Raw genomic sequence first — 26,836 nt, forward strand, 5'->3', positions numbered from 1 at the left:
GGGAGAGGCTGACTTCACCTTGTGGCCTTTAGCATAAACTGTTCAGGTAGGAAAGAGGAAACAACCAGGTTGTTTTTATTCCGTCATTTGCTCAGTGAAGATTATGCAGTAGGTTCTTTAATCAGTCTCCAGTTCATCTTCTTTAAGGGATTGTCCGTGTGGCACTTACTTAAGCAATGTGGCAAAACGTATAGCCCCAGTCAGTCTGGCTTTTCTGTGTCCAGTGTTGTTTTTACTCACTTCCATTAGGGCAGAATGTCTGCTTTACTTTAGGGCTTTTGTTAAGCATAGCCTTTGCTCTGTACATGCTCAAAATACATTCTTTTAACTACTGTTAACAACCGTATAGCAGTCTTTTGTCTGTTGATTTCTGTTAATGATTTTTCATTAACTAGTAATTGGACAAATGTTGGTTAAAACTTTGATACTACAGTTTTCTGTCTTGACAATTTGAATACCCTCTTTCTGTATTCTCTTTGGCTGTGGGCTGTTAAAGCGATGGGTGGTCCAAGTGATTTTGCATGAGGACTGTAGATCCTTTTGGCAGAGAGGGCACGTCCCCTTTTATATGGAGATCTGAATGCCAGGGTATATCCCTCATGGAGTACCTGCTAGGAGTCACTAGGTGCTCTTTTCATCCTCAGTAGTGTGCTGGCAATACATCTGTAAAATGGAGAAATAAGTTTGAGATAGGTTCAGATGTTATTTTATAATATGTAAACCATTATATAATATATGAATATTTGGTTTAGATTGTAGGCCTTCTCAAAGTGTTTTCTCCCTTTTAAAATTTTTACTTTTTTCAGTCTCAAAAGATAAGAAAGAGAAAGCTCATGTTGTAAAAGTTAGCCTGCTAATTTTGTTACTAGTTGATAGATTTTTTCAAAGTATTGCAAAAGGTAGCCTTTCACCTCAGTTTTATTTAAATATAATTGACATATAACACTGTATTAATTCAAGGTATGCCACATAATGATTTGATATATGTATATATTGCAAAATGATTGCCACATTTAGATAACATCCGTCATCTCGAATTACTACACATTGTTCTTATGATATGAACGTTTAAGATATATTTTCTTAGCGACTTTCAATATGCACTACACTATTGTTAACTATAGTCACATGCTGTTCATTACATTCCCAGAACTTATTTATCTTATAATTGAAAGTCTGTATCCTTTGACCCTCTTCAGTCATTTCCACCACCCCGTGCCCATGCCTTTGACTCCCTGGAGGAGGGCATGGCAGCCCACTCCAGTTTTCTTGCCTGGAGAATCCCCTTGGACAGAGGAGCCTGGCGGGCGCGGTCCATGGGGTCGCAAGAGTCGGACACGGCTGGGTGACTAAGCACAGCGTAGCGCCTGCCTTTGGCTGCCTCCAGTCTTTCCAGTACATGAACGTTTCTTACTTACTTTCTAAACCAGAGGGAAAAAAGTGTACCGAAAAATGAAAACGTTAAAGTTTCCCTAGCAGTTTTGCCCTGGGTTTTCATATACTTTTAATAATAAACCTTTTGTTACTGAACTTATTTTTTAAAAATGAATTTTTAATTTGCCTCTAAATTATAGTGTATTCAACCACGCAGAAATATTAAATGTTGTAATCCTCTTGTAGACATTATCTTGCAATGTTGTCTCATCCAGTTTTTAAACTTGTTTTGTGACCTCTGAAGATAGTATTTGTGGTGAGTAAACAGAAAAACATTTTGAGAAGGTGATAAGCTAACTGTATGGAATTTCAACTAGAAAGTTGTCCTCACATATCTTTCTATTTTAAAATCTGTTTTTCTGACTCTCCATAAAAGTCATGTATGCTATTTGGTCGTAAAGGATTATTAACTGTGTAGCTTTCTTTGTCTAACTTTTCTCCCCCTTTTCCTGATTTATCACAAGATAATTTTGTTACAGATGGGTTGGGTTAGTCATGTTAATACTGTACTATCAGAGGGATAATTTTCTGTTTCTTAGATCATAAAAAAAAGAACTTGCGTTCCTTTTTGCTGATTCTCAGTCCATATATATACACATACACACACATATACACATACACACACATACTCAGTTACACACACATAAATACATTTGCACATGTCTGGTCACAATTTGACGTGTATTATATTTTATCCTGAGCATTTGATAGCAGGAGATCTGCTTACTGTCGAAACTCTATCTAGAATGAATTTAAACTAAGAAGATTGTTTCTTCATGGAATAATGGGAATACACAGCTGATAGAAGTTAAGAAGGATTACTAAAGCTTAATATATAAGTACATTATAACTAAGTGGCAGTTTTGGATATAAGTCTAGAGGAATTTGTCTAATATAAATGACTGTTATTTCCTGATTGTTGAGAATAAATATCTTTGGTTAGATTTAAGACTAATTATGTCCCTCTTATTTTGAGCCAGCATTTAGTAATTGAACTTGGACCTCTAGTCATACATAAAGTGGTGAAATCAGGACTTTAAAAATATGATACATTGTTTTATGTTTTATGTAGAAATGTGGACATCTTTGTTATTATTCTTCGTTATATTTTGCATTCCTGTCATTGAAGAAAACAGAATATGATTTAATAAACTTTCACATTTATTAAATTCACCTTTCTTCCCCTTACATAGGTTGAATTCTAAATTTAACTTTTGAACTCTTTCAGGCCTTTTAGATGCTATTCTGGAAAAATTTTAGTGATGGATCAAAGGAAGAATGAGAGTATTGTTCCTAGTATCACTCAACTAGAAGATTTTCTTACAGAACACAATTCCAATGTTGTTTGGCTTCTTGTTGGTAAGTAGAATATATTTTCTTGTACTTTATTTTGTGTATGGATTAACAGCTGCCAGATTTTAAGCAGTAGTTCACTGAAGTTAGAATACTTACAATATCATCTGTTTGATTTTTTGGAGACAAGTATTTTAATCTGTGTTTCTATGAATATTTGCTCTGGAAACTGCTCTTGAGGGCTATTTTCCTTAGATTGCTTCTTTGTCTGTGTTAGGGGAAGTGGGATGATAAGAGAGACCTAGCTTTTCTTTCCTGTTTCAGATCAGCTCTTCCATTTCCCGTCCCAACATACACACAGACTCTTTTGTTTTATAAGAAAGTGATGAATCCTCACGGTAAATGTTTTTGCCAAATTAAATCTCTTTTCTCACTCCTTATGCACCTGACAGTGGAATTTTCCAGTAATGATTTTTTTTTTTGTCTTATATTCCAGAACTTTTCTAGGTGTACACAAAAAATACAAAGCAGTATATAATTAAATTGCAGGGAGAGGGAAGTTGTATGAGTGAGTGAATGAATATGAATAGACAAGGAGAAATACATCAAGTACTGAGAAAGGGAGCAGTTACTATAGGTTGTTACTGTCCAGGACGTTTCATGAAAGATTGCTATTTGATTTGAAGTTGAGCATAGGAATTAAAAAAGTGCAGAGAGGAAAATAGAAAGGGTAAGATGGAGTGAGAGGGGAAAGGGAGGTAATGGTAATATTTATTGAGGAAATATTTATTAGACATCTGTGTACCATGTGCCACAGGCGTTTTGCATATGTTATCCCAGTAATGTTCACAGCAGAATTATGAAGGTAGCTGATATTCTCCTATTAACCTATTGGGGAATTGAGACCCATAAAAATTAAATAACTTACACAGGTTACACAGCTGTTTTTTTCCTTGAGTGTAGCCTTATGCTTCTTTCATGATGCTGTGTGGTAGGGTTACAATAGAGGTGAAGTGTATACAAAGGGAATTGTAATGATTTATGGTTTGTAGGTAGGATTGGCTTAGCACTTAAACTTTGTTTTTTCTCCCCTAATTGATGAACATGAACTGTTCTAAATTATCATAATGAAAATTTAAAAGTAAAATGAAGTGCAAAAAGATACTATGAAATACAATTTCATAAAAACAGCTTTGAAAATTATCTTTTAGTTTAATTAAAGGCAGACATCTTTCTTATATCCTGTGTGCCCCCTTTCCTATCATTTAGAATTTCTGGTTTTTTTGCATGGTATACAGCTCCTTTCTTTCAGGTGAAAATAGTAGCAACAACCAGGAAAACACTGAGGGGCTGTTTAATCTCTCTATTTTACTAATGGTCTTACACTATGGAAGGGCATGGAGGGGGAAGGGACATTATATGCTGAAAGGGCCACAGTTCCCAGGTGGTTCACTTTCTGAGATGAAAGCATGCTTTCTCAGCAAATAGCTTTTCTGTTCTGAAGAGCCAATAGCAACTTGCTCTTCACACAGTGATTCATGGTAAAAATTAATACAGGATGACTTTTAAGTTTAAAACAATATTGTATCTTCAAAAGAATTGTTCAAAAGAATTGTTCTAGAAATAAATTTTATGGGCAAATCATAGCACTTGCTACCTCAAAGTTATTAACATCAGTCTAAGCTACCGTAAGTAATGTTGTATTTTGACTCTCAGTGACTGCTTTGTTTTAGTTATGTTAACATAATTTTTTAAAAGTACAAACTTAATACAATGTTGCTAAAAGATTACATATATTGAATTGCTTTATATTACTTTGTCTTAATCTAGAAAATAGTTATACTTTTCAAATGTATAAGTAAAAGAAAATTTATCAAAAAATGCTTTCTTGTATTTTGTCATTTATGTATTAATGAGCTAGGTTTTTTGGGAGGAATATTAGAGATTTTATAAGTGACTATAAACTTTTCATGAAAAATGGTCAAATATAGAATAGCATGTATTGAAGCATATTTAATGGTGTTCTTTAAAACGAAGTTATTACCAATTGCAACATAATAGTATTAATATTTGGTGGCCTATTTAATATAGATATGCCTTTAAGTAGGTTAAAATTCTCCCTTCTTTCCAACAGTATTTTAAAAGCAGAGACTGTTGATTTTTTTTAAAAGTGACTTTTCTCTGATGTAAAAAAATCATCAGTTTTCTTTGTAAGTGACTGTAGCCTTTAGGAAATAGCTTAAGAATGAACTCTGAGTCTAATAAAGGTAGATTTTTTCCCCCAGAATATTCAGAAATATGGGCTTTCTCTTCTCAGAACACTTTTTGTATGTTTAATAACTGAGACTGTACAAAGTAGTCTAAAATGAAACAAAAAAAGGAAAGTAGTTTTACTTGAAACATTGTTTTACTTGATCTGATTGAAGTTTGTATTTTTCGGGTGAATGACTAAAGAGAATGAATTTGAAAGATGGGTAAAGTAGAATCAACCTCTGGTTTTAAAAATTCAGGTATTGTAAGAGGACATGTTACCATATGGAAGAAAATCCTCTTGTTTCTGAACATGATAAGTGATCTTTTACTAACAAATTTTTATTAAAATGTTAAGGTGATCAAAAGGAGATGTATAGTGAGATCCTTTTTTTGCATTCTTTTCTTCCAACAGCTACTATTTTGTCTTGTGGATGGATTATTTATCTCACGTATTATAATTCTCGGAATGTTGGTCTTATTTTAACACTGGTTCTTAACAGGTTATACAAGCATGGCTATATTCATATTGGTAAGTCTGAGTAATTTTTTTCTTCTGTGTAATCTGGAAATTGTAAGTTTATTTTATAAACAGACAGTAGCTTTAGAAATTTACTTTTGTTTCATGAAAGTTAATCTACCTGAAATTCTCTACTATAGTACTCTGACTAGAGTTGAACTACCATTTGGTTATGTCCTTTACTTCATTCTTATTTCTCAAAGTGTTTCTGTAGTAACCTATTGACTTTTTTGGCTTACAAGAGCTCCTCATTAAAATAATTAGAAATATCTGAACACATATAAAATATGGAACTGGATATTTCTCAAGATTCTACCATCCAAAGAAAATTTCTACTGCTTGATGAAGTTTTGCTTTTTTTTATTTTTTTTTTATTTTTTATTTTTTAATTTTTTTTTTTCTTTCTTTTTTTTTTTCAATTTTATTTTATTAGTTAGAGGCCAATTACTTCACAACATTTCAATGGGTTTTGTCATACATTGACACGAATCAGCCATAGAGTTACACGTATTCCCCATCCCGATCCCCCCTCCCACCTCCCTCTCCACCCGACTCCTCTAGGTCCTCCCAGTGCACCAGGCCTGAGCACTCGTCTCATGCATCTCACCTGGGCTAGTGATCTGTTTCACCATAGATAATATACATGCTGTTCTTTCGAAACATCCCACCCTCACCTTCTCCCACAGAGTTCAAAAGTCTGTTCTGTACTTCTGTGTCTCTTTTTCTATTTTGCATATAGGGCCATCGTTACCATCTTTCTAAATTCCATATATATGTGTTAGTATGCTGTAATGTTCTTTATCTTTCTGAGTTACTTCACTCTGTACAATGGGCTCCAGTTTCATCCATCTCATTAGAACTGATTCAAATGAATTCTTTTTAATGGCTGAGTAATATTCCATGGTGTATATGTACCACAGCTTCCTTATCCATTCATCTGCTGATGGGCATCTAGGCTGCTTCCATGTCCTGGCTATTATAAACAGTGCTGCGATGAACATTGGGGTGCACGTGTCTCTTTCAGATCTGGTTTCCTCGGTGTGTATGCCCAGGAGTGGGATTGCTGGGTCATATGGCAGTTCTATTTCCAGTTTTTTAAGAAATCTCCACACTGTTTTCCATAGTGGCTGTACTAGTTTGCATTCCCACCAACATTGTAAGAGGGTTCCCTTTTCTCCACACCCTCTCCAGCATTTATTGCTTGTAGACTTTTGGATAGCAGCCATCCTGACTGGCGTGTAATGGTACCTCATTGTGGTTTTGATTTGCATTTCTCTAATAATGAGTGATGTTGAGCATCTTTTCATGTGTTTGTTAGCCATCTGTATGTCTTCTTTGGAGAAATGTCTGTTTTAGTTCTTTGGCCCATTTTTTGATTGGGTCATTTATTTTTCTGGAATTGAGCTTCAGGAGTTGCTTGTATATTTTTGAGATTAATCCTTTGTCTGTTTCCCCTTTTGCTATTATTTTCTCCCAATCTGAGGGCTGTCTTTTTCACCTTACTTATAGTTTCCTTTGTAGTGCAGAAGCTTTTAGGTTTCATTAGGTCCCATTTGTTTACTTTTGCTTTTATTTCCAATATTCTGGGAGGTGGGTCATAGAGGACCCCGCTGAGGTTTATGTCGGAGAGTGTTTTGCCTATGTTCTCCTCTAGGAGTTTTATAGTTTCTGGTCTTACATTTAGATCTTTAATCCATTTTGAGTTTATTTTTGTGTATGGTGTTAGAAAGTGTTCTAGTTTCATTCTTTTACAAGTGGTTGACCAGTTTTCCCAGCACCACTTGTTAAAGAGATTGTCTTTTTTCCATTGTATATCCTTGCCTCCTTTGTCAAAGATAAGGTGTCCATAGGTTCGTGGATTTATCTCTGGGCTTTCTATTCTGTTCCATTGATCTATATTTCTGTCTTTGTGCCAGTACCATACTGTCTTGATGACTGTGGCTTTGTAGTAGAGTCTGAAGTCAGGCAGGTTGATTCCTCCAGTTCCATTCTTCTTTCTCAAGATTACTTTGGCTATTCGAGATTTTTTGTATTTCCATACAAATTGTGAAATTATTTGTTCTAGTTCTGTGAAAAATACCGTTGGTAGCTTGATAGGGATTGCATTGCATCTATAGATTACTTTGGGTAGAATAGCCATTTTGACAATATTGATTCTTCCAATCCATGAACACGGTATGTTTCTCCATCTGTTTGTGTCCTCTTTGATTTCTTTCATCAGTGTTTTATAGTTTTCTATGTACAGGTCTTTTGTTTCTTTAGGTAGATATACTCCTAAGTATTTTATTCTTTTTGTTGCAATGGTGAATGGTATTGTTTCCTTAATTTCTCTTTCTGTGTTTTCATTGTTAGTATATAGGAATGCAAGGGATTTCTGTGTGTTAATTTTATATCCTGCAACTCTACTATGTTCATTGATTAGCTCTAGTAATTTTCTGGAAGAGTCTTTAGGGTTTTCTATGTAGAGGATGATGTCATCTGCAAACAGCGAGAGTTTCACTTCTTCTTTTCCTATCTGGATTCCTTTTACGTCTTTTTCTGCTCTGATTGCTGTGGCCAAAACTTCCAAGACTTTGTTGAGTAGTAGTGGTGAGAATGGGCACCCTTGTCTTGTTCCTGATTTCAGGGGAAATGCTTTCAATTTTTCACCATTGAGGGTGATGCTTGCTGTGGGTTTGTCATATATAGCTTTTATTATGTTGATATATGTTCCCTCTATTCCTGCTTTCTGGAGAGTTTTAATCATAAATGAGTGTTGAATTTTGTCAAAGGCTTTCTCTGCATCAGTTGAAATAATCATATGGTTTTTATCTTTCAATTTGTTAATGTGGTGTATTACATTGATTGACTTGCGGATATTAAAGAATCCTTGCATTCCTGGGATAAAGCCCACTTGGTCATGGTGTATGATTTTTTTAATATGTTGTTGGATTCTGTTTGCTAGAATTTTGTTAAGGATTTTTGCATCTATGTTCATCAGTGATATTGGCCTGTAGTTTTCTTTTTTTGTGGCATCTTTGTCTGGTTTTGGAATTAGGGTGATGGTGGCCTCATAGAATGAGTTTGGAAGTTTACCTTCTTCTGCAATTTTCTGGAAGAGTTTGAGTAATATAGGTGTTAGCTCTTCTCTGAATTTTTGGTAGAATTCAGCTGTGAAGCCATCTGGTCCTGGGCTTTTGTTTCCTGGAAGATTTTTGATTACAGTTTCGATTTCCTTGCTTGTGATGGTTGTTAAGATCTTCTATTTCTTCCTGGTTCAGTTTTGGAAAGTTATACTTTTCTAAGAATTTGTCCATTTCATCCAAGTTGTCCATTTTATTGGCATAGAGCTGCTGGTAGTAGCCTCTTATGATCCTTTGGATTTCAGTGTTGTCTGTTGTGATCTCACCCTTTTCATTTCTTATTTTGTTAATTTGGTTCTTCTCTCTTTGTTTCTTAATGAGTCTTGCTAATGGTTTGTCAATTTTGTTTATTTTTTCAAAAAACCAGCTTTTAGCTTTGTTGATTTTTGCTATGGTCTCTTTAGTTTCTTTTGCATTTATTTCTGCCCTAATTTTTAAGATTTCTTTTCTTCTGCTAACCCTGGGGTTCTTCATTTCTTCCTTCTCTAATTGCTTTAGGTGTAGAGTTAGGTTATTTATTTGGCTTTTTTCTTGTTTCTTGATGTAAGCCTGTAATGCTATGAACCTTCCCCTTAGCACTGCTTTTACAGTGTCCCATAGGTTTTGGGTTGTTGTGTTTTCATTTTCATTCATTTCTATACATGTTTTGATTTCTTTTTTGATTTCTTCTATGATTTGTTGGTTATTCAGAAGCGTGTTATTTAGCCTCCATATGTTTGAATTTTTAACAATTTTTTTCCTGTAATTGAGATCTAATCTTACTGCACTGTGGTCAGAAAAGATGACTGGAATGATTTCAATTTTTCTGAATTTTCCAAGACCCGATTTATGGCCCAGGATGTGATCTATTCTGGAGAAGGTTCCGTGTGCACTTGAGAAAAAGGTGAAGTTGATTGTTTTGGGGTGAAATGTCCTATAGATATCAATTAGGTCTAGCTGGTCCATTGTATCATTTAAGGTTTGTGTTTCCTTGTTGATTTTCTGTTTAGTTGATCTATCCATAGTTGTGAGTGGGGTATTAAAGTCTCCCACTATTATTGTGTTACTATTAATTTCCTCTTTCATACTCATTAGCATTTGCTGTACATATTGCGGTGCTCCTATGTTGGGTGCATATATATTTATAATTGTTATATCTTCTTCTTGGATTGATCCTTTGATCATTATGTAATGTCCTTCTTTGTCTCTTTTCACATCCTTTATTTGAAAGTCTATTTTATCTGATATGAGTATTGCGACTCCTGTGTTCTTTTGGTCTCCATTTGCGTGAAATATTTTTTTCCAGCCCTTCACTTTTAGTCTGTATATGTCTCTGGTTTTGAGGTGGGTCTCTTGTAGACAGCATATTTAGGGGTCTTGTTTTTGTATCCATTCAGCCAATCTTTGTCTTTTGGTTGGGGCATTCAACCCATTTACATTTAAGGTAATTATTGATAGGTGTGGTCCTGTTGCCATTTACTTTGTTGTTTTGGGTTCACGTTTATACAACCTTTCTGCATTTCCTGCCTAGAGAAGATCCCATAGCATTTGTTGAAGAGCTGGTTTGGTGGTGCTGAATTCTCTCAGCTTTTGCTTGTCTGTAAAGCTTTTGAATTCTCCTTCATATCTGAATGAGATCCTTGCTGGGTACAGTAATCTAGGTTGTAGGTTATTCTCTTTCATTACTTTCATTATGTCCTGCATTCCCTTCTGGCCTGGAGGGTTTCTATTGATAGATCAGCTGTTATCCTTATGGGAATCCCTTTGTGTGTTATTTGTTGTTTCTCCCTTGCTGCTTTTAGTATTTGTTCTTTGTGTTTGATCTTTGTTAATTTGATTAATATGTGTCTTGGAGTGTTTCGCCTTGGGTTTATCCTGTTTGGGACTCTCTGGGTTTCTTGGACTTGGGTGGCTATTTCCTTCCCCATTTTAGGGAAGTTTTCAGCTATTATCTCCTCGAGTATTTTCTCATGGCCTTTCTTTTTGTCTTCTTCTTCTGGGACTCCTATGATTCGAATATTGGGGCGTTTCACATTGTCCCAGAGGTCCCTGAGGTTGTCCTCATTTCTTTTGATCCTTTTTTCTTTTTTCCTCTCTGCTTCATTTATTTCCACCATTCTATCTTCTACCTCACTTATCCTATCTTCTGTCTCCGTTATTCTACTCTTGGTTCCCTCCAAAGTGTTTTTGATCTCATTCATTGCATTATTAATTTTTAATTGACTCTCTTTTATTTCTTCTAGGTCTTTATTAAACATTTCTTGCATCTTTTCAATCTTTGTCTCCAGGCTATTTATCTGTAGCTCCATTTTGTTTTCAAGATTTTGGATCATTTTTATTATCATTATTCTAAATTCTTTTTCAGATAGATTCCCTATCTCCTCCTCTTTTGTTTGACTTGGTGGGTACTTGTCATGTTCCTTTACCTGTTGGGTATTTCTCTGCCTTTTCATCTTGTTTAGATTGCTGTGTCTGGAATGGGCTTTCTGTATTCTGGAGGTCTGTGGTTCCTTTTTATTGTGGAGTTTTTACCCGGTGGGTGGGGTTGGACGGTTGGCTTGTCAAGGTTTCCTGGTTAAGGAAGCTTGTGTCAGTGTTCTGGAGCGTGGAATTTGATTTCTTCTCTTTGGAGAGCAATGGAGTGCCCAGTAATGAGTTTTGAGATGGGTCTATGTGTTAGGTGTGACTTTGGGCAGTCTGTGTGTTGACGTTCAGGGCTATGTTCCTGCGTTGCTGGGGAATTTGTGTGGTACGTCTTGCTCTAAAACTTGTTGGTTCTTGGGTGGTGGTTGGTTTCAGTGTAGGTATGGAGGTTTTTGGACGGTGTCTTATTACTTAAAGTTCCATGTAGTCAGGAGTTTTCTGGTGTTCTCAGGTTTTGGGCTTAAATCTCCTGCCTCTGGATTTCAGTTTTATTCTTCCTGTAGTCTCAGGACTTCTCCAACTATACAGCACTGATAATAAAACTTCTAGGTTAATGGCGAAAAGATTCTCCCCCGTTGGGGACTCCCAGAGAGGTTCACAGAGTTACATGAAGAAGAGGACAGGGAGGAGGGAAATAGAGATGAGCAGGAGGAGAAAAAGGAGGACTCAAGAGGAGAGAGACAGATCTACGCAGTCGTCTGTTCCTAGAGTGTTCTCCGTAGCCCAGACACCCACAAAGATTCACAGAATTGGATTGGGAAGAGAAGGGGAAAGGAGGAAATAGAGGTGTTCTGAGGTAGAAAACAGAGAGTCAAGATTGGGAGAGAATAATCTCTCCTCCTGAATAAAAATGGAAACTAAATATTGGATTCTTAAATGTTCACAGTTTATATCATATACTGAAGAACAGAAATTAAAAATCTAGAGTAGAGGTTAGACTCTTAAAAATACTATATTAAAAACAAAAACAGAAATATGAGGAAAGGAGGAAATAGAGGTGTTCTGAGGTAGAAAACAGAGAGTCAAGTTTGGGAGAGAATAATCTCTCACTCTTGAATAAAAATGGAAACTGAATATTGGATTCTTAAATGTTCCCAGTTTATATCATATACTGAAGAACAAAAATTAAAAGTCTAGAGTAGAGGTTAGACTCTTAAAAATACTATATTAAAAACAAAAACACCCCCCAAAAAATTTTAGAAATATATATGAGGTTCGGTTTAAAAATAGGGCTTCTCTTCTTTTTTTTTTTTCTTTTTTCTTTGTAAGGTTATAGTGTATTGAAAATGAATAATGAAGGAGCAGTGGAGGAGTACTAGAGGACTTTAAAAGAAATAAGAGAAAAAGAAAAATAGAAAATAGAAGAGAAGAAGGGGAAAAAAGAAAAAAAAAAGAGAAAAAAAGAGGAAAAAAAAATTTTCCCTAACTAAAAAAAATCGTTAAGAATTTATGAAAATGCAAGTTAAGGAGTAATGGGGGAGTAATAGGGAATTTTAAAGGAAAATAAAATTTAAAAAAATTTTTTTCTTACTTAAAAAAAAAAAAGTAAAAATATATCTAGGAATTTCTCTGGAGCTGTTGCGGTCGGTGTGGGTTCGGGTCAGTTTCAGATAACTCCTCGTTCCAGCTTACACTTCTTGATATCTACAGGTCCCTTGTGGTGTGGTCAGTGTTTCCTACAGGGATTTTAATCTGTTGCACCAGTTCCTTCGCAAGCGGTTCCCTTTGTTTATTTGGCTTCTGTTTGCGGGTCTCTTCAGGGCCTCATTTCCGCCCTGACATAGGCGGGCGGAGGTGGACTCTTATTCAGGTAGCTAGTTCCATAGCGCTGCAGGGCGGGGCTGGAGCTGCAGGGCGGGGCCGGCGCTGCTCAGGCTCCGTCTGCTCTCTATGGAGTGCGCCCGCGTTTCGCGCGGTTCCAGCCCTCGGGTGTTCCGCAAAAGGTCTGAACGGACAGCTGCGCCTGCTCTTTGTGCCTTCCCCGTCAGAGCGGTCCAGGCAGCCAGGGGCTTGGCGGTCGCACTCTCCCCGGGTGCGCGCGCCCACTCCCTTCCGCGGTCCCAGTCTCAGATTGCGCAGGCGCCAGTCCGGTGCGTTCGCCTTCTGCCCTCCGCGTCCCCAGCCCCAGTCCCCGCCCGCGCCGGTCGGGTGCCTGCCCCCTGTGTCTCGCCGCGACCCTCCCAGCGGATGTCGACCATCCAGAATCTTGGTCCCTTTGTTCTGCGAACAGCCGGCAGTGTGTTCTGGCCGGTTAATTTTCTCTCTCTCTTTTGCTGTCCCACAGTTCAAGCTGGGAACTCACAAAAGCTCTCTCCGATTGTCCTCAGGGCACTCAGGCCCGGACCCTGCCCCAAGCAATGCCGCCCGCTCCTCACCTTTCCGCCCCCACTTGCTGGCTGCGGATGCGGGCGTCTGGGGTACTTTTCTGCTGGGAGTTGCTTTTAGGCTCGTAATCTGTGGGTTTTAATTATTGTTTCTCTCCCAGTCAGGTTGTCCTCTGAGATTCAAACACTTCCCCCAGGCCCGCCAGTGCGAGGGTTTCCCGGTGTCTGGGAACGTCCTCTATTAAGACCCTTCCCGGGACGGATCTCCGTCCTTAGCTCTTTTGTCTTACTTTTTATCTTTTATATTTTGTCCTACCTCCTTTTGAAGACAATGGGCTGCTTTTCTGGGCGCCTGGTGACCTCAGCTAGCGATCAGAAGTTGTTTTGTGAAGTTTGCTCTGCGTTCAGTTATTCTTTTGATGAATTTCTAGGAGAGAAAGTGGTCTCCCCGTCCTACTCCTCCGCCATCTTGGCTCCTTCCTCCTGCTTTTTTTTACAAAACTGATACCTAAAAGATTTATAACTAAGTGGAATCATCTTTTGTACTTCATTTTGTAGCTTTTGTTATTAATTTAACTTGACTACTTATAAATGGGAAGTATGCAAGTAGATAGGAGGGTATATTAGGAAGTCATATTCTTTGGAAAAACCCTGAACCACTGGGAAAAGGAGGTGAGGGTTCACCTAACAGAATATTTCTGATCTTCCTTAGAGTACCTCTTAGTGGTCATAAACAAAAGTTCTCTCAAACATAAGTAGTCTTTCATTAATTTGAGGCAATGACTGGTTCCTGGAGTCACCAAAATTAATGGAGAAAAATGGTGAATTAGTCACTGCTTTGGGATCATTTAATGGCTGTGCCTAATTAAGAGAATTACTCATAGGAAGTAGCTGTTAAACTCATGTCCTCCTATAATTATTTAGTAACTCAGTTCATAGAAATGATATCTATGGCACTTTTTGTTATATTTGAGGGAAAAATGACAAGATTAGTAAGGCTGTAAGGATATCAGGAAGGAAGTAGGGAAAGAACTTTTAATTATCGAGTAAATTGAATGTGAAGATTATTTAAAGCTTTTAGGGCTCTACTGTTTTTCAAAACAATTACATTAATTGTTGTTGTGTTTTTTTTTTTTTCCCTACAACAGGTTCATTTTCTTTCTCTGTTCTTTCTGGAAAAATCATGGTTCGTGAAATCTATTACATTACAGAAGACATGTCTATTAGGTAAAAATAAATATCCATCTTAAATCTGAAATATTACAAACTTTTTTGATTATAATACTGAATTGAATATGGCTTGCTTTTTCAGAGTAACAATGTTGGATTTTCAAATAAAACCATAAATCAGCAATCATTTTTTTCAGTGACTCATACTGGTGAACTGATTTTTTTTTTTTTTAATGTTTCTGTCAGTGGATTGATTTAGCTAAGGTTTACACTGGCCAAAAAAATCATATTTGAATAGCAGCTTATAGAAATGAATAATCTCATATCATCCCTAGTTTTGAAAATTGAGCATTAGATTACTTGACCGTTTTTGTTGTAGAATTCATTGTGGTCATTTATTATATAAGCAAGGATCAGGGGTGTTGATATCTCTTATCTATTATCCCCTTTTTATAGATAGTCAATTTTTAGAATAATTTAACCTTAATAACATTTCTAGTTTTACCTTAAGAAGGAGATGAAAATTGAATATAATGAAAAATGATAGTTCATATGTTTGATATATTCTGTCTTCTGTAAGCATTGAAAGAAAAGCTTACTCTATTTATGTGATTTTCTTAAAATTCATTACTTGGATAAAACTTGAAGATACTAAATTAGTTGAGAAGTGCTAGAGTTTGGCAGCACTCATATCTCACGTATAACAGTAGAGGTAACTTCTTTGTGAGTCCAAAACTATTTCCAAGTTAAAAGTAAAAGTTAGGCTATACTTCCACCCTTTGGGGATGTGAAGTGATATGTCATTATAGAAATGAAAGAAAGTCTTTAAAAGTTTTCCCTTTGAGTGCTAGTATCTTCATTTCAAGATTTGGCTTTTTTTTTTTTAGTTTATATAATTTTAATTTAATTTAAAAAATATAACTTTAAAAAGAAAAAGTTTTTTCTGTTAACACTTTATTTTCCTACTAAATGTTATTTGGTATTACAGTTTACCTAAATAGAAGATTCTATGAGCTTTTGCAGATCTTCTTTTCCTTTCTTGATTGGAAGAGTATGAAACATCTAAGTATCCTAGTGTCCAGTTTTCTGTATTTCCCTATTATCAATTGCCTGCTTTTTATAATAGCTAAGAAATGAGTTAAATAAATTGTTGCTTAAGCTTTCAATTTTGTAATTTATCTTGCTTAGAATTCAAGATGGATTTATAATTTTTCGGTGGTGGAAAATGTATAATCCAAAGCAGAAGCAACATGGTAAGTTTTCATTTTTTCATGTGTTTGAAATCTTCAGTAATATAATCAGAATTTTCATTTGTAGATGTTGAAATGTTTCCCATTTGGTAATAGATAAAAATATTTTTAAAAGGTTTGGAGTTTACAGAACTGATTTTAACATTCCTTTGCTGAAAATCCTTCAGCAGATTTCCTCTGCATGGTTAAATTTAGTTTCCTTAGTCTATTGTTTATTTAGGGTTATTCTCAGCATGACCCTTACTCACATTTCTAGTCTTACCTCCTATTATATTTGCGGACTTAATCTCATACTGTGGTTAAAGTGGCTTTCTAGCACTCTTTGATCACTCTACTAAGATACTTATCTTTTCAGCTTCTTTGCTTTATTCATATTTTTATGTAACATTGCTACTAATTCGCATTTATCTACTATGGTAAGGATGTGTAGAAAAGAGGAAATACATCCTCTAGACTCTCTTCTGTTTCCGCTTTTTATCATCAGAATTTTATCTCAGTATATTCTCACCTGTTCATTTCACAACTCTAGGTGCGCCTGTCTGTGCCTGTAACTTTCTTCTCTACATTAACCACACCAGTGGCCTCGAGGAGAGGAGACCTTGTCTTTACTTTCTAGAATAGTAACTGGCAAACATTTCTGATCTCAGGATTTGTTACATTCTAAATAATTGAGGATTCCAACAAGCTTTTATTTATCAAGTTGTATCTGTTTAATATTTGCTTCATTCAAAATTAAGCCTGATCGTTGTAGAAACATTTTTATCATTAAAAACATCTTTAATAAATCCATTACATGTTAAAATAAATAGCACACTTTATGAAGAATAATTTTTCCAAAGCAAAAATATAGTGAGAAGACTGACATAGTTTTAAATTTTGCAGATATTTTAAATGTCTGTCCTAATGGAAGGTAATTGAATTCTCACCTCTGCTTTCATATTCATATACTTCTTACACCCTTTTAAAAAAGCCCATTGTCCACTCATTTGAAAATGACTGATAAAAAGTCAAATATCTAAGTATAATAATATTATCAAAATAATTTTGACTTTGTGTTCCCCAAGAAAGGGTCTCAGGATCCCCCCAGAGGTCCCTAGACCATACTTTGGTAACTACTTTTAAGGAGAATTTAAGTGCCGCCTGGGAGTGTAGGGTCAAAAGAGAATGAAACCCCTCCACCTTTTCTTGGGTATGTGGACCTGTGTTTCAGGCTCCCCAGTGAGATTCTGAAATGGTGATTGGTTCTGTATAATTTTGGAACTTTCCAGTTTAATGTTGGATTGTGTGTGTGTGAGCTCCCCTAGGAATCTCATCATGATGTATACCATTTTTTCTATAGGAAAACAGACTTAAAGTTCTGGAAGTTTGAAAACTTAGCAAAAGTTTGAGCTATCCTAAATTATTTTTAGATTTCCCTATTGTTTCCCTATTGTTTAGTCTTTTTTTTAAACTATCATTGCCTTGCTGCCACATATCTTTCATCCCTCCTATATAATACATAACTTACTCTACCTTGAAAATGTTGGCATTAATGGGTTAGAATTTGACATCTGCGGAGTTAATGAAACCAAAATTATTAGAAAGAATAATGGACAAATTTCATTTCTGGAAAAAGTTTTCTAAAAATTGGAGTTGTGTATTAGATAATTTTGAACAGAAGCTGAATGACTTCTTAAGACGAAAGTGTTCTGTGGACCTTTGGAATAGGCTTTCTGCAGTCTCTCATCTGTGATTGAGAATGACTGTGTCATTACCCTTCTTTAGTCTGTGGTTTTGGAATTTTGGTTTGTAAACCAACCTTTTTACCTCATTTCTTAGTAGTTATTATAAGCATTCTCACAGGAAAAGAAAATGTCCTTTAGATAATATATTAGTGCATTGGGAATCTTTTGTTTTTAAGTTTTGACTTTTTATTAATATGAAATCTGAATACATTTAGAACTTTGAAGCACTTTCCTACACTGCTTAGGTATTATGGAGAGAATATTCTTGATTCTTTCTTTAATTTGACTGTAAGTCTTAAAGGTGGTACTTAATTAAAGATATCTTACACTTTAGAGATGGTTAAAGCTCATTCCTGAGAGCCAGGTTCTTTTGAGTTCAGTTCTAGTTTCTAACACATTCACTTAATTTTGGGCATGCCCAGTATTTCTACCCTAGATTTAGTTTGAAAAGTCCATCTAGCTTGTGCCTTAGAGATAGATTACTTTAGGAGAGTATTTTTCCTCAGCCTGTCATGCTTCTGTTAACCTTGCAGTCTGTGTGGTATTTGCTGTTTTGATTTAATCTTTTTTCTTTTTACATGTTAGTTAACATAAACTTTCGAAAACAAGGTTACAGTGAAGCCAAAACAGAAGTTCTCTTCATTTGTGTAGCTTGTTTGTGGTAAAACAAACTAACCCACCCTATTTGTATATTTGCCTTAGAAGTTTTATTCCAGATTTTTTTTCCCCTTGGTGTTTTAAAATGATAATGTGAACTGATAAAGCTGTAGGGAAATGGTGGGTTGAGGAGGCCCATTTGACCTAACACTACCCCACCCAATGCTCCTGACCCCAGAATTCCAAGGAACATAGAAAACAACCAATTTTTCTCAAAATCAATCATCAATTTGGTAACAGCTAATGTCCTCAAAGCCCCTTCATTTTGCAGATGGAAAAATCATCAATTCCTGTGATTATAGCTGTTAAAATCAAGACAAAAACCCAGATCTGCTAACTTCCAGTCTAGTGTCCCTTGTATTTGTTAAATAGCCTTGTCAAATGTGGCCCAAGAGGATTCTTGAAGAGTCTCATGTATAAATAAACACTTATCACAGCTTATGGGAGGAATGAAGACATTTGCAGTATCCAGAGGCAACTGCAGGTTGTAAATTAGACCTACTGGGATTGCCCATTTCAGAATTCTCATTGATGTGGGGGATGCCATCTTAAATTGTTTATAGTCTTTTGTTTTGAAGAAAAGCTTCATTTTATCATGAAATGTAACATCTCCTTAAAGTGGTTAGCTGTTCACCAAAATTCTTGAATGAGGGTCAAGAAAAACTGACCCAAGTTCTTTAAGAAAGAGGTAACTTTTGGTGAAAATCTTTATTTAATTTAACAGATACTTATTTTGCATTCACTTTACTGATCATCGTGCTAATCTGGAGGGGGTATAAAAAATAAAGACTGTTATCTAAATCTATTTGGGGGAATACATGCATACAAACAAGTGTAATTAAAGAAGAAAGGAAACAGTGAGTGTGTGTTGAGGAAAAACAGTGAACCATCCTCAGAATTACCAACTTTGATATGGACCACTTGGTGTGGTTCCAGCAAATTCATGATTTGATGGTGTTTAAAGTTCTGTCTATTTGTCAAGGAGGTAGAATGGTAGAGGGCTTCCCAGGTGGTGCTAATGGTAAAGAACCTGCTTGCCAGTGCAGGAAATATAAGAGACCTGGGTTCCATCTTGGGTTGGGAAAATTCCCTGGAGGAGAAAGTGGCAACTCACTCCAGTATTCTTGCCTGGCGTATCCCTTGGACAGAGAAGCCTGGCGGGCTACAGTCCATAGGGTCCCAAAGAGTCAGACACAACTGAAGTGATTTAGCACACATGCGTACACGCACAGAATGGTAAAGCTGTTGTGAAAGTTCCATCTCTTAAGTATCATGCTTGGTGATGACAGTGAGTAGAATTGTGTCAGGCATAGGTGGAGTGGACGGGAGGGTAGCTCAGATGGAATAATTGGTTTGACCAATGGCATTGAGGTTGGAGAACAGGTGTATTTAGGAATTCACAACTCCATATGGTGGTAAATATAAGGAAAAGGAATAATAGGTGATAAGATGGAAGCTATGTAATGGAGGGTGTTGAACATGGGGAAGCCACTGCCATGAAAGGTTTTTGGGGCAGGGGAGTGACATAAGCTTAGGTTATTTCAAGGAATATAGCAAAATGTAATCACTACTTAAGATGCATAACCCCAGTCTAATATAAATTGCTCTAATATTGCTTCTTCCTTGACTGGCTCTGCCCTGTCATTTCTTCATGTGTCGGATTCTTTTTGTCACTCTTAATGCTAACATAAATCTCTGTTTCTGCCCTCTCTGTAATTGTCCATAATGTAGAGCAGAAACATGATCATGATTTTTGGATATTTTATGTTCTTCTTAATACTGAAGAACATTTAGTATAAATTGTTCTTTCTCATTTTTTTTTATGCCAGCAGTTTGCAGTAGAAAAAAAGATTTCAAAACTCCATTTTATAGTGATGTTAAAAGTTGGTAGGCTATATCAGTTACACTTTTATAATTGTAATTATTTGCTCATAGTTTTACCTACATTTGAAAATTTACATGTATGTGCTCATGAAGAGCACAGCTTTGATGAATGGCTAAAGAGGTTTCTCTTCCATATGCTTTTAAAATACATTCTCTGTTGTAAAGGATAACATTCTTAACAATGTGTTCATCATCACATCCTTCAAAGGTAAAGACACAGTGCCAAATAGCAGTGCAGGAATAATCAGTTTGGTCTAAGTACATTATTAGTCTGGCATGATTAAGGGGCATCATTCAGAATATAGTGTATAGAGGAGTGAATAGGCCAGAAACTAAGCTTTTGATAAAAAGTTGTACAATATTGTAGAATATGGGTTAAAATAGTAGGCTATATTCAATAATATGACCTTACAGTCTGGTTATTATTTCTTGCTTATAAAGGGCAGATCCATGTGCTTTGATAGTTAACCAAGAGGAAGTAGAGATGATTGATGTTTCTTTGTGGAAAATTTAGAAGCCTAACTGGGGCATGTGTCTAAGTAGATATATGGCTGCTAAGTAGATGTATGCTGCTAAGTAGATATATGCCATCTAAGGAGATAGGCCCCTTCTGTGAATAGGGTCAAGATTTTCATTAGGAAGTTTTAGAACTCCTCTGTTAGGAGAAAAGAGTGTCAAATGCAAAACTATTATGCCATAGAGCTTGGGTGAGATAATTTAGGCCAGGAGCAGATTTAAAGTTGTTACCTGTCCAGTGTAACTCTACAGAAGAGAAAAAAATAATACATCTGATTTGTTTACCATAGAATTTGTTGTAAAATATTTTCTAAGTCATGAACTAGTGATCTGTAGTAGATGGTTGTTGACTAAACACTGAGGGTATCAATCAAAAATCTTTATTTTGAGGATACTTAATTTTAAGGGATTCTTTTGGGAAACAAATAGCAGGACCAATTACCTCTTAATATATGGTGATATATCATAGTGTTTAAATTCATACTAGTCTGATTAGCTAGACATGCATTCTTCTTATCCAGAGGAATTCTTAGTTTATTAAGAGTGAAAAGGTAATGGTAAAGTATGTCCCAGTTATTTTGTTGCTTGGAAGTTCTAGCCTAATATAATCTAGTACTGTTAAATTTGTAGCATCTAAATCTTGTTTGTTAAATAAATAAAGGAAATAAAAATCCCTGAACAATTTTTAAAAGGTCAGTAGACTTGATTCTGAGTATATTGCAAGGCCTTGGTAGCACTTCTGTACTTTAGATTTTTTTTTACTACAAATAACATGTATCACAATTACATAATTAAATAGTGCCTTTTTTCTGATTTCCCTTTGGAAAATAAGTCTTAATTAGCTATTTGTTCAGAAGACACACTGTTCTACAACATTTATTTACTTTTTTCCTCCATAAATTAACTGCTTGTTAAGAGCCTTTTCTGTCTATACTTAAATCTATTGGGTGATGCTTACTCCTTGGAAGGAAAGCTATGACAAACCTCGACAGTGTATTAAAAAGCAGAGACATCACTTTGCCAAGAAAGGTCCATATAGTCAAGGCCATGATTTTTCCAGTAGTCATATTCGAATGTGAGAGTTGGGCCATAGAGAAGTCTTAGTGCCAAAGAATTGATGTTTTCACACTGTGGTACTGGAAAAGACTCTTGAGAGTCCCTTGGACAGTAAGGAGATCAAACTGGTCAATCCTAAAGGAAATTAACCCTGAATATTCATCAGACTGATGCTAAAACTAAAGCTCTGATGTGAACAGCCCACTCATTGGAAAAGACCGTGATGCTGGGAAAGATTGAGGGCAGGAAGAGAAGGGGGTGACAGAGGACGAGATTGTTAGATAACATCACTGAATCAATGGACATAAGTTTGAGCAAACCCTGGGAGATAGCGGAGGACAGAGGAGCCTGGTGTGCAACAGTCCTTGGGATCGCAAAGAGTCGGACACAACTTAGTGACTGAATAACAATGAATTTATTAACAAATGAATTTGGGAAGCTCATTATATGAATGTTAGATAACAAGAAGTATGAGAGAAGATTTCTGCCTTCAAGGGTAGAACATTATTAATGTAGAGAGATTTAAAAGAGCCAGTTGATTATACCTTTCTTAAATTACGTATTGATTAAAATTTTCTGTGTGACTCCAAGTGTCATCAGAGTGAATGAAACCTAAAAACTGCTTTTAAAATTTCCAGGAGAGATAAATGTCAGTGAGAAATCTAGTATTATCAGAATTTAACAATTAAATACTGCATTTAAGGTATGACTGTTGATCAGTTTTTTGTAAAATGCAAAGAAATACCTGGACCCTTTTGACAACATTTTTGTTTTCAGTGGTTAATAACATTTTTGCTTTTGAAATAACCATTATATTTATTGATACAATTGATAAGTAATTTTATTTTATGTTTAAGAACCAGTATTATAGAGACCTGGATTTTAGTCTTCCTCTGAGTTATATAATCTTGGGCTATGACTGCTAGGTTTGTTGTGAGGATTAAATGAAATTCTATGAGTAAAGTACCTGGAACAGTACCTGGAACATAGCAACTGTTCAGTAGAGATGAACTGTTTTTATTACAATGAACATTATATCACACTATGAAAAGAAAGATTAATTAAAGAGAAGATTTGTTATAAATCAATATGACTGGTAAGAATTTGACCTGCTAAGGCAAGGGAACTAGTATTTATGGTGTAATCATCCTACAGGTAGCTAGAAGTATTCTCGTTTTATAGAGAGAATGAGGCTAAGGGTGGTTAATGTACTGCCTTAGATCATAATATTTGTAAACAGTGTTACAGGAATTCAGCCTTACATCCTTTCTACTGTTTATTTACTATCTTTTTCTAGTTCCTGGAGAATCTAGTGTAGGTTTTCCCAACTTTTTTTTCCCCCAAAGAAGCTGTATATGTGTGTTGCTGAAATTCGGCCTCTGTATACTGGTGCTGGATTAAATCTGAGTCAGAGTTTTAGGTGAAGTAGAGAGAAATAATTTCATTGCTTTGCCAGCCTTGGGGTGGGGGGTGGGGCTAATGCCCTCAAGACTGTGTGTCCCACTTTAGAGAGAGTCTTATAGTGTTCAAAGGGCAGGGTGTGATCAACTCACAGACATTCTTATTGGTTGGTTGATGGTGGGGTAATGGAGAGTCAGCATCATCACCCTTCTGGTTCCAGCTGGTCTGCGGTCTGTGTACTAGTAGACAGCATACAGTTAACTTCTTCCCTGTTATAGGGGTTTCAGTATCTGCAGAAGAGTTCAGAGGACATGGCTCAGGATATCTGTAGCTCTTGAGGATGAACTAAAGGTCCTTGACTTTGTGTAATGGCTAAACTATTATTTTGTCTTGCCTGAATGTTTTAATACAGTTACATCTTTTATTTGAGATTATTATTAATATTTGAGCCTACAGTTCATGAAATATTTGATTTAACCTTGTGTAGTTTTTAAAAACAAACTATTATTTATAAAATCATAGTTTCTATGATGCACAAGTTCAAATACTAGTGTGATATTTTAATGCATTATAACTTGAACATTTTGCTATGTATATTTTAGTATACACTTATGGCATATTGGGGTAAAGTTTTACTCTGTAAATGGCATTGTGCTCTTCTTGGCATAAAATCTTTTTCTTGTTATACAACTGGGATGTAGAAATTCAGATTGTTTTGGAATGCCAAGCTGAAATACTATAGTGGCATCAGCTTTTTTTCTTTGTTTTGTCAATGTTTTATTGCTTTTAAAATATAATTCCCTTTTATCATAGAATTCTATTTTAAAATAAATCATTTGAGTTACTTTAACTTTGGAAAAGGATTTGACTTAAAACTTTAACAAAGTTTTTAAAAAATTGACTAAAACCTTTTTTTTTTGTAATTGATATCTTTAGATCCAAAAGCAGAAACTAGATTATACATCACAGTCAATGACTTTGAATTTCATGTGTATAATCGTTCGGATCTTTATGGACATCTTCAAGAATTGTTTGGTTTGGAGCCAACAATAATTCCACCCAAGAAAGAAGATGATAAAACACGAGAAAATGGAAGAACAAGAACCCAGTCCAAAATCGAAAGGTTGATGTCACACTTGAACTTTATTAATCTCCAACATTTAAACATCTGCTTTTATTAGAGTATTATTAACGCTGTTCACCTGAACACAGCCTAATCTTTCTTTGTAGATTAACTAGAACTTTTATTCTCATAAGTAATTATAAAATTCTTTAAAAGTTATATAGAATAATATAGACTAGAATTATGTAAAATATATAGAATTATGTAAAAAAGATTAGCTCTCAGCTTGAGCTGTCCAGTCTGTTGTGCTTAGCAGTTCTACTTCTCTCTTGTTGGTAACTACTGCTATCAATTTGTTTTTTATTCTTTTAAATACATGTAAGTCTAAACATTATTTTTCATGCAAAGTTAAAAGCACATTGTATTTCCTTCCTGACCACTTGCCCAGTCTCTGTCTCTTTGAGAGAGAAAAGCTTCATCTAATTTATTTCATCTGATTGATGACTTTCATTTATAACTTTATTGCTACTTCTGTCTTGGGTATTCTTTTGGAAAAGGTGTATGGATTCATTATATATTCTAATGTATTGTATATAGATTATAAGATAAAGTCAAGCATGTATCTGCTGATACTTTTTAAGTTAACCTGTCTTTATACTTAGAAATATCTCTTAATAGTAGGCTTCCCTGGTGGTTCAGATGGTAAAAACTCTCCTGCAAACCAGGATCCCTGGGTCAGGAAGATCCCTTGGAGAAGGAAATGGCAGCCCACTCCAGTTATCTTGCCTGGAGAATTCCATGAACAGAGGAGCCTGGCAGGCTACAGTCCATGGGGTTGCAAAGAGTCAGGCATGACTGAGCAACTATCACTCACAAGTCTAAGAATACATATACATAGTTAAGGTGCATATACAATTACATACTTTAATTTTATTGGATTCTAGGTTCTGGGTTCTGTTTCATTGACCTATTCATTTTTTTTCACCAATACCACAGTGTGTTGATTTCTGTAGCTTTGTGGTTAAGTCTTGAAATTAACTGATGTCATTCCTCCAACTTTGCTTTTCTCCTTCATTATTTTCTTGGCTATTCTTGATCTTCTGCTTCTTCAAATAAACTTTAGAATCCATTTGCCGATATTCACAGAATAACTTGTTGAGATTTCAATAGGGATTGCATTGAATCTATAAATCAAATTGAGAAGACTTGACATCTTGACAGTATTGTGTCTTCCTATCAATGAACATGGAGTGTCTGTCTAATTATTTAGTTCTCTTTGATATCTTTCATAAGAGTTTTATAGTTTTCCTTACATAGATCTTATATAAAAATTGTTAAATATACACCTAAGTATTTAATTTTCTGTGGTGTTAAAGTATAGTAATATGTTTTAAATTTCAAAATCCACTTGCTCATTACTATTACATAGGAAAGTGATTGATACTTGTATATTACTAATCTTGCAACCTTGCTGTAGTTACTTATTAGTTCGAAGACTATTTTTGGTTACTTCTTTGCAATTTTTCTACATGGATGATTGTGTCAGCTTCAAGGAAAGACTGTTATTTTGTCTTATTTCTTTCTTCCTTCCCAGTCTGTATACCTTTTATTTCCTTTTTTTTTTTTTTAATCTTATTGCAGTAGCTAGAACACTTCTAGTACACATTTGGAGAAGAGTGATGACAAGGAACATCCTTGCTTTGTACCTAGTCTTTGTGGGAAAACTTCTGGTTTCTCACTATTAAGTATGATGTTAACTGTAGTTTTTTTGGTAGATATTCTCTATCAAGTTGAGGAAGTTCCCCTCTATTCATAGTTTACCACGAGGTTTTAATCATGAGTAAGCATTGGATTTTGTCAAATTTTTTTGTATCTCTTGGTACGATCCTTTGATTTTTCACTTATAGGCTGTTGATTTTTGAATGTTGAAGCAGCCTTGTACACAAAATAGTTTTTGTGTTTTTTTTAGATTAATTAATTTATGTATGGCTATATTGGCTCTTCATTGCTGCATGTGAGCTTTTTCTAGTTGCAGTGCCTGGGCTTCTCATTTCAGTGGCTTCTCTTGTAGAGCACAGGTTCTGCGGCACGCAGACTTCAGTAGTTGTGGTGCATAGGCGCTAGAGCTCAGGCTCAGTAGTTGTGGTACACAGGCTTAGTTGGTCTGAGGCGTATGGGATCGTCCTGGGTGAGGGCTCAAATCAAGTATCCTCTACATTGCAAGGCGGATCCCTTAACCACTGGACCACCAGGGAAGCCACCTTTTTTTAAAGTAGATGATGAGGATGTTTATTTCTCAGTTAAATATATAATGCATATTATGTCCCAGTCATTAAGCTTAGGTACTGGAGATAGAATATGACAACTTCTTGGGGGAATTTACAGCCTACTATGGGAATTCAAACACGTAATAGACAATTTTAGTGCAAGAAATATAACAGGGACAAAACAGAATTCTCTGGGCACATACAGAAGGATCAGAAAAGTTTGAAGCCTTAAGGATAAATGACTTAAGCAGAGAAGGAGATGCAGGGTCATGGAGAAGAAATGTCATATGCAATAGAGAAGTTGTTACTGAGGCTGGAGTGGATTACTTGAGGTGGGGATAAGTTAAACTAACATGGTTAGCAGGATTCACTGTTAGAAATCTGGCCTTACCCCAGGTCAGCAGTGCTGTGTTATAATTGGAGGGAAGTAAGACTGGAGGCAGGGAGACAAGATAAAAGGATGTTGTAACAGTTCAGGGTAGAGATGATCATCAACTGGCTT

The 26,836-nt window shown here is 35.6% G+C and overlaps 1 protein-coding gene across 4 annotated transcripts in view; it reads left to right on the top strand.

The window, feature by feature from the left end:
- Positions 1 to 26,836, top strand: part of BLTP1 (bridge-like lipid transfer protein family member 1) — a 215,994-nt gene that overhangs the window by 16,031 nt on the left and 173,127 nt on the right. For all 4 annotated transcript variants that reach the window (XM_065903724.1, XM_065903726.1, XM_065903727.1 and 1 more), the window contains exons 3-7: positions 2,663 to 2,793; positions 5,393 to 5,509; positions 14,495 to 14,573; positions 15,705 to 15,769; positions 23,941 to 24,127. In XM_065903724.1, the coding sequence (XP_065759796.1) occupies positions 2,697 to 2,793; positions 5,393 to 5,509; positions 14,495 to 14,573; positions 15,705 to 15,769; positions 23,941 to 24,127 (545 nt within the window). In that variant the 5' untranslated portion in view covers positions 2,663 to 2,696. The remainder of the gene's footprint in view (positions 1 to 2,662; positions 2,794 to 5,392; positions 5,510 to 14,494; positions 14,574 to 15,704; positions 15,770 to 23,940; positions 24,128 to 26,836) is intronic.

Source organism: Muntiacus reevesi, chromosome 13, assembly GCF_963930625.1.
Source record: "Muntiacus reevesi chromosome 13, mMunRee1.1, whole genome shotgun sequence".
Classification (NCBI taxonomy): Eukaryota; Metazoa; Chordata; class Mammalia; order Artiodactyla; family Cervidae; genus Muntiacus; species Muntiacus reevesi.